We start from the raw sequence: 8,998 nt of genomic DNA on the forward strand, positions 1-8,998 counted from the left end.
CTGCTTCATTTCAAAGCAGACCTCCTGCCATTTTCTTTGGGGGAGATGAAGGAATGGCATTGCCACCAATGTTTTGATTAACATGAACTTTGAGACAAATTTCCTCAGGGAAAGAGTGAAGGATTTCAAGGAAAGCCAACAGATTTGAGAAGAGTTATCTTACAGGAGTTCCATACATCCCAAGTTGCTGTCAAACTTTGCCAAAACAAACTTTGAAGTGAATTTCACAGGCAAAACAGCAGTGACCTTTCAAGGGACCTCTGAGGAGGAATTTGTCTATATTCTGCTTCTATTCCGTCCTGGAACTCAAAGTAGTTGACATAGGTTCCTAGGTGGTCACCCATTGAAGCACTGATCAAATCTAGACCTGCTTAGCTTCAACAACATAGCTGTATCATGTACCCTTAGACTATGTCCCAGGACCAGGAAAGTTGTGTGTTTAGTACACTTCCTAGGAATAAAGAACACTGGTTCCATTACCACAACATACACTTATGTGGATAAAAGTTCAAAAGGTAGAGGAGCACATCCCAAGTTGCATGATCTGATCCTCTCCTGCAATAATTGACTAGATTTGAGGCTGCAGTCCCAGCAACAGCACATGTGGAGATGGTTGTTGGCCATAATAGTCCACGGAGAATCTCTTCATTTATTTAAGGCATTTTTATCCTGCCACTGTGCCCCAACAGGGGCTACCAGGATGGTTCACAACAGCAACAGTTATTATTATTACCATTATCATTATTTTAATTTATATCCTACTCTATCTCATGGGCTCAGAACATCTTACAAGATTTTTTCTACATGTCTTCTCATCCTCTTCACGGGGCAGTTGGTATTTCTATGGCCATTGTGAGGGACAAGGGCACAGTCCAGGCATAAAGAGGTACCGGCAGGTGGAGGTGGCAATGGTGGTTCTCCACCTGACTGGCTTGTCTCTTCTCAGGGCAGTTGACCTGTCTATTTACATACTGGTACCCTTCGTATCCGTGCTGTTGAATTAACAAGCATTTTCACCATTCAAACTAAGGTTTCGATTTTTAGGCATAGATTAATTGATGGGGCTAAAAATAGGAGCCTGAGAACATCATCATGCCAGTGTTCTTGTCCCTTTATAAAATGTGATTCAGGAAATACAGGGAGTCTCTTCCTCCTGGTTTTCATTCAGGCTAGAAGTGAATATCACCCTGGAAGCTGAACTATAATGAATTTTCTTCTAGTGGCAAGAACAGTGGAGAATGCGTTACTGATCAGAGTAGCTGTATGACACATACTTTTGCAAATACCGATTTGACTAAATTCACATTTCACATTTTAGCATATACCTGAAAATGTTATGTAAAATGAGGCCCAATGTGTGTGTGGAGGGTGGGTGGGATGCTGGGTTTGCTGGCAAGCCAATGGATGTGAGGTTGGGAGAAGGACTTCCAGTTGATATCCTTGATTCAGAGTGCACCACTAATGGTATCAGTTTACAGCCAGGAAGTTACCGCATACAATCTCTGAAGGGTGTGACTAGTTTATGCTATGTTTAAATGAAGCTTGCTGGCAGTACACGATTCACAGTTACCAGTATGTATGAAAGAGCAGAATCCCTTTTCACAGGATCAAATCTCATATGGAATGAATGCTTGGTGGGGAAGGACCTGTGATGCATGCTCTTATGTGCACAGTCGAGAACCCTACAAAAAGCAGAGTGCCCCGGCATAACAGTTAACACAAAGGCTTTGTGCAGAGTGTGCCAATGAATGCCTGCAACTTGGGAGTGGAGCGGCAGGCACGATTTCACTCCCACCACATCTGCTCATTCTATACAGGGTCTGACCATGTGAAAAGGCTTAAATAGAAGAGAGGGATTCAAACAATCAGAAGAAACTTCACTCATTTTTTGACGTCTGATTAAGGCTGCAATCCTAACCACACCTTCCTGAGAGTAAGCCCCATTGAACAAAAAATAGGACTTACTTCTGAGTAGACCTGCTTAGGATTGTCCCCTAAGACATATCTGTTCCACTGGGCCTTTGAGATCTGATGAGAGTTTCTGTGAACTGTGCTTTTCAGGTGGTTTTATTGTATTTTTGATTTTGGTCAACTACTTTGGGGCGTAAACAAAAAGTGATATAGAAATTTTTTTAATATACATTATAAATATAATGTATAAAATTAAAAGATGTGGATATTCACTGTGCTTATCTTGTATTACACACATCAGGTTTGCATAGAAATTTCATGTATTGATGAAGTGGACCTTAGTGCAGGGAAGCTCATGACAGAATAAATTTGTTAATCCTTAAGGGACTAAAAGACCCTTTACAGTTTTAAGTGAAACATTAACAGGCTACTTTGAATCAAGAGGAAGTTGTGTGTTCCTCCAGCTAACCATTTGGCATTGCTTTTCTTTCTAAGTAGATAATTTCTAAGAAGTTAAGCTTCGCATGCAGAATGTTTTCTCAAAGAACTTGCACGCCCAAGTTGGATGTGCTTGTCATAGGAGAAGTAGTTGTGTGGGGGCTCAATCTGCCTGATCTTCCAATATCAGTGGAAGAGGTGGAGAAGCAACTGGGATGGTAAATCAGAGAAACCTTGAAGCCTGTTCATATATAAGTAAGTGGGACATACTCCCAAGGACCTGTTGCAGGATTACAGTTTACACTAAGTGGGTACAGGATCCATTAGATAAGCTGTGAAAATTTACCTTTGGGTTGGAGCCTTTGAAAGTTATATCCAATACTGTTCACATTGTACCATATATAATCTTAGCTTCAATACAGTGGTGGTGCATCAAATATGCTATACAAAGCCCATACTTTGTTTTGAACTATCTGACCAGATTCCTGTATACAGATGTAGAATTGGGTAAGAGGCACTTTTTCAAGTGGGTGCTTCTCTTTTTTTAGCAGGGGGAGAGTAACTGGCCCACCTCACCCCAGCCGTGTCTGTTCTAATGGCTGTCTGCTGGTATTCTTTTGCAACTTTTTAGATTGTGAGCCCTTTTGGGACAGGGAGCCATTTAGTTATTTGATTTTTCTCTGTAAACCACTTTGTGAACTTTTAGTTGAAAAGCGGTATATAAATACTGTTAATAATAATAATAATAATAATAATAATAATAATAATAATAATAATAATAATAATAATAATAATAATAATAAATAGAATGGGCACAGAAAAATGTGAACTGTCCCCCAAAGGAAGAATTGCAACTATAGTACCCCAGGTACTCAGGACCAGTTTACACATGCATGTGCATCACTGGACAAGTGGGATTGCCAGATTGTTACCCTGCACATGCCTGATCTTGTCTGATCTTGGAAGCTAAGCAGGGTCAGGCCTGGTTAGTACTTGGATGGGAGACTGCCTGGGAATACCGGGGTGCTGTAGGCTTGTACAGACTGAAGGTTGCAAACCAGGCTTCTGTACATCTGACAGTGGCACAAGCAGGAGAACTTTGGTGGAACTCTTCTAACCACTGAAGCATCATAACAGAAAAAGCTGCACCTGTCAAACTACTCTCTTTTGCTCAAAAACACTTGAACACTGTTTGATACCATAAATCCTGGCAGCAGCTAGGTAAACCCATTACTCTTGTCAGTTTCAGAGAGTTTTAAGTCAACAGCTAGCATAGTCCAAATGTGAATGGCAAGGCCAAATGGATTGGGTGTGGTCAAGCTACCAAAGCAGCTCCAAAACCCCAGTGTAAAATAAATGCACTTTTAATTAGGATTTGCAGCTGCTTTGTGTTACTGAAGCAGCACAAAGCAGCTGCGGCATACTGATCTTTCCTGGACAACGGCGACAATTTAATCACATTGTTCACAGAATGTTTGAAGAACCAGATGGAAATTATTTCTTTATTGTAAACACAAGTATCATCTAACCACAACAAGGGCAAACACACGTCTTCTCAATTGCTGTTGAATCCAACAAGCCAGGACACCTCAAACACTGGCTAGATTTAATTCCATTTTTGTGTGTGAAGAATCACACACAAAAATGTGTTTGCCCTTTCCCTGCTTTCTGTCACATTCTTGTGTGACCAAGAACCAAAAACACATATCAGGCTATACAAATAAATGCAGACTTGATGCTTAGTGACTATGTACCACCAGTGCTGGGAAACCAAAGATTGAGCCCCTTCTGCAATGGTGCCCCTGAGTGCGTAAATGAATTGCTTCTGATGGCCTCCTTGATGGGGGAAAGCTGCATTTGGGGAAGCGATGGCTATAAGTTCAAAATCTACTCTTAGGAGCATACAAAGCTGCCATCTTCTGCTGCATCTGACTCAATATTGTCTACTCTGACTAGCAGTACATTACAGGATTTCAGATAGGGGTCTTTCTATCTGGAGACACCAGGATTGATCCATGAGGCCTTCTGCATGCAAAGCAAGGGCCATAATGCTGAGCTATGGTTCCTTCTTTGTGACAAGAGGTCACAGACGGGTCCAACACAGGGGTTTAATGTGCTTTTAGTGCACAGAGCGCTGCACCCTCAGAAGTACTATATGTGAGCTCTTCCTCCATACATCACTATCTGTCATAATGATGGGTGCTAGTACCAAACAATATGGAAAATTGAATCATTGCCTTCATTCATCAAAATGACATTGACACAATGAAATCCTCCAGCACAAGCTTAAAAGGGTAAGGTGAGGCAATTAAGGACATTCTTATTCACAACAGGCACCTTTCCCCAACTTTTCTCATGTTGAAAATCAGTGAAAACCTGAATTCATGAGCAGAACATCTGTAGGAGACAGAAGGGCTCTCCAAAATGCAGCATAGTACTGGGCATTTAATCTTAAGGCAAACCCTGAACAGTACCAACATCACACTTGTCACACAAATAATTTATCTTAGTTGCTGTAGTATAGGGATAAATCATCTGCTATTTATGTTTTTGTTTCCCAGGAAGGAATTCAAAGAAATCCTCCATTATCAATGGGATAACATGGGGTATCATTGAACACAGTGTATTTAACTTGTGTTCTTGAATCACATTTTTCTTAACTTCAAGCATAAACCTCATTTAACAATATATTTTGGGAGGATTTCCAGCAGAGCTCCACTGTAGAAAAATCTATGCTTCAGTTCATAGGACAAGAAGCAAAATCTCCATGTTTTTCCCGACTCCTTTGGTGTGAGCCAAGAGAGTGACACAATGCAATCTCTGAGCACTTCCAACATTTCCCCCCAAATTATAAAACAAATCATGAACTTACAAAGGTGGGGGGAAGAGCAATGGATTCATATTGTTTCTTAAGCCAAATGGGCCTATGAAGCTCATCTGTAAGAGATATAACAGTCCCTTAAAGATTATTCTGGAACCTGACTGAAAACACTTGAAACTTTACAGTTCTTTTCTCTTCAGATGGGATGATGGGATTCATAAGAAAATACTTACAATGATCTAACAATTTGCTGCTGGATTTTTTTTTTCAACAGGTCGAGGTGTGTCCAATTTATTCAGTGTCCAAATTTCAGGGAAAACGGAGGCCTTTAAAAGCATGCCCTGGCATGTGGGTGGAGTTTATTGAAGCATCTGATTTCATTTGGACTCTGAATCCAACTCTGTGCAGTGCAAGACTGGTCAAACACCCCTATAATGAATGACCAATTGTTTTTCACAGCTGGAGTTTCCATGGGATCTCTACTTCAGGAGAACATCCAGCATCTACTGCATTCAGAGAACAGCAGTCCAAAACAGTGGGACCTAAGGAAGCCAACAGATGGCTCGCTCTGCGGCTTTTACACCTTCCTTGCCCTCCCCCAACTCCTCCCATTCAGCAAGCTTTAAATCAAGCAGCGCATTGAAACGCTCATTTAAAATTTGGGTGAACACTGATTTGCGACCATCTAAAACAATTATGCTTGTTGTTTATTGGATATGCCTCGTGCCACAACTACCACAACAGGAATACCATCGACTAATATTATATATATTTTTAGATCTCCAGAAATTGCCTGGCTGCCTGTGGAACCACAAGATCAAAATTTTCAGCCTATGCTAATGAAAACCCGTGTGTAACTTGCCAAATACGACAATGCTAGTAATCAATATGTATGTTGATGCATTAGGTGCAATGGATTCAAAAGTAACATAAAGAAAGATTTGGACAAGAACCCTTTGGGCACTTCCGTAGGGAAAGGTTTTCTGCTTAATGCTCAGAAGCCATGTCAAAATGCCAGTGGTTTCTAGTTCATATGGAAGACAAAGATCTTACAGAGTCAATGCAAGTGGCACAATCCAGGAGAATGGCTCTTGTGAGAAAAGTCTACTTGGTATCTCTCAAGGTACTTTCCCCTCAGCACTACAGGGTTAAAGCAGCAGTCTGAGGTACAGTACACTAGAAAGGCAGGAATCCACACTTTCCTGGGAGTAAGCCACATTGACTATAATGGGACTTACTTCTGAGTAGACATGTCTAGCATTGGGCTCTGTGTCTCTTAGAACTCAGTAGGACAGACTTTTGAGCTACAAGTTTGTTATCATGCTGCACATCAACCATGGGGAAATTTCCTCCTATTATAAACTGGGAAAACTTAATTTACTTCAATGGACCATAGCGAAATGATAGAAGGTGGGAACTGTACTGTAGACTGATGGGTTTATTTTAAGTGTACTGGTTAGTTTATTTCCCTTTCTCTCTCTCAAATAAACAGAACAGTGGGTGCCCATAGTTTTGGGGTTGTCATCCTGATCCTTCACTGGCTATTGATTTTAGCAAGATTTGGATGGCACTCTGTGTTCTTCTACTGTAAATTGAGTTACAACCCTCCCCCATTCTGTCTTAAAATAAAAGGATGAATTCCACTTATGCAAAGCAATTTTTTAAACTCAGTGGCATCTCTTGCACTGGAGACTGTCAACTGCATAAAGCTGCCTGCAAATGGAGAAAAACAAAACAAAACTTAAGTTCCTGAAGGATATAATTTTGCTGAGAATGGAAACTTGAGTGAAGGCCAGCTGACAGAAAACAGAGGTCAGTGGATCTACTGAAGCCAATTTTACCTAAAAAGAGTTTATGTTCCTCAGGAGCAATGAATAGTAATATAGTATAAACATCCACATCCACATAAAGGTTTCATAAAGCCTTCCCCACAAAGGGCAAAAGAGGCTTTATGAAAAGGTGGGCAGGAGGCTTTCTGCACTTCCCTTAATGCACAATTACTGAAATGTACATGCAAATGCATGGCCAACAAAGTTGTACATGGTTTCTATTTTAGGAAAGGAAAAACAAACTTCACTTTGACTTTAACAGGAAAGCATTAAAAAAGTAAATGCAAAACAGTGCCAGCAAACAGCTGCAATGGGAGCTGTGCAATTCAGTCTTCAGTGTTAACTCTGCACACACAGTAATCTTAGAGCAATGAACCAGCTACCTGATGTCTAATGGCTAGCACAATGGCAACATCTGCACCTGCAGAGAACCCCCCAAACTACTTCTTCCATATTCAGCAGCAGCAGTTAAAGAACATGATGTAAGTGGAAATTTCAGATATGACATTGCAAAATTCTGCCTTAAAGTTTCCCCAACACAAGTTGAATCCTTAAGTACCTGCAAGAGAGTTACCTTTAGAGTCACTTAGCTGTATACAGACCAACCATCATATGCCGTCATTCCTCAGCCCTGCTCAAACTGTCTCTTGAGCAGTTTGAGAAAGAATTCCCAGAACAGAAATGTCACTGAGTAGTGCATAACAGTCTCCTAGCCAGAATCAGATCATACACAATTAAAAATTATTTTTTTAAAAAGAAATCAAATAGGAAGAAAGATTTACCTTCAAGAAATCACAAAAGCAGCACTTAAATAATTGTGTTGAAAGACTGTTGATTTTTTCCATTGCTTCTTAAGTGCACACTCTGGAAATGAATTGGTTAGCAGTAATAATGAGGAAAAAAAAAAGGAAAAGAAATCCAGAGAGAGGTGAGATGTTGAAATCAATGTCACATTTCAATATTGAGGACTTTATTCCATTGCGCAGGCTCTATCTGCTCTGATTTTAGCAGTGACAGTGAGATTTAGCAAACAGAAGAGGGATTTAGAGAAAATCCTCACATTTATCTACATTACACAGACACTGTAGACAGGAAACAGCTGGGGGAACATTTGCCTTCTTTCTCTCTCTCTCTCTCTCCCTCTTCTGGCAAAGTTACAGAGTAAGGAATTTTTTGGGCATGGTGACAAATAACATCATACCTTTGCATTTTGAAACTGGAGCACTGAAGCATTTTTTCCCCTCCTTCCTTCAAAGAATGTACATTAGTGATGGGGAGGGAAAAATGGTTTAAGAAGTCAAAGAAGCTGAAGCTGCAAGAGAAAACGAAACATAGGATATTCACATTTTAGCCAGGAGGCTGCACATTTCCATATCAGCTTGTACATCTTTGCTCTGTGAGAGCTAAGAAGCCAGGGCATGTCTGCACCTTGAGCCATCATCATGACCAGCTCCTGCTGACATTAACCCTGAAATCACAATTTTGCAGTCTGATTCATATACACTGCTTGTGAGGGACTCTTAACTTTTACTCAGATAAATGCAATCACTCTGCAATGTTATTTAGCATATGCTATAATTTTCTACAATCTTCTATGAGAAGGTAACAACTATACTTTTGACAGGCTTTGTGATACTTTAGTCTCTTGTTTCTAACCCCTGCTAATTGGGTAAGAGGCACTTTTTCAAGTAGGTGCTCCTTTTTTTAGCAGGGGGAGAGTAACTGGCCCACCTCACCCCAGCAGTGTCTGTTCTAGTGGCTGTCTGCTGATATTCATTTGCATCTTTTTAGATTGGGAGCCCTTTTGGGACAGGGAGCCATTTAGTTATTTGATTTTTCTCTGTAAACCGCTTTGTGAACTTTTAGTTGAAAAGCGGTATATAAATACTGTTAATAATAAATTCTAAAACTGGGGGTCGGGACCCACTGGGTGGGTCGCAAGCCAATTTCAGGTGGGTCTCCATTCATTTCAGTGTGCATTTTATTTTTAATATATAGA

At 40.4% G+C, this 8,998-nt stretch overlaps 1 protein-coding gene across 1 annotated transcript in view; it reads right to left on the reverse strand.

The window, feature by feature from the left end:
* The window catches only part of IGF1 (insulin like growth factor 1), a 75,529-nt gene extending 67,685 nt beyond the window's left edge, over nucleotides 1-7,844 (reverse strand). The window contains exon 1 of the mRNA XM_066633748.1: nucleotides 7,782-7,844. Coding sequence (XP_066489845.1) covers nucleotides 7,782-7,844 — 63 coding nt within the window. The remainder of the gene's footprint in view (nucleotides 1-7,781) is intronic.
* Nucleotides 7,845-8,998: the final 1,154 nt, after the last annotated feature.

The sequence above is a fragment of the Tiliqua scincoides genome, chromosome 7 (genome assembly GCF_035046505.1).
Source record: "Tiliqua scincoides isolate rTilSci1 chromosome 7, rTilSci1.hap2, whole genome shotgun sequence".
Lineage (NCBI taxonomy): Eukaryota > Metazoa > Chordata > Lepidosauria > Squamata > Scincidae > Tiliqua > Tiliqua scincoides.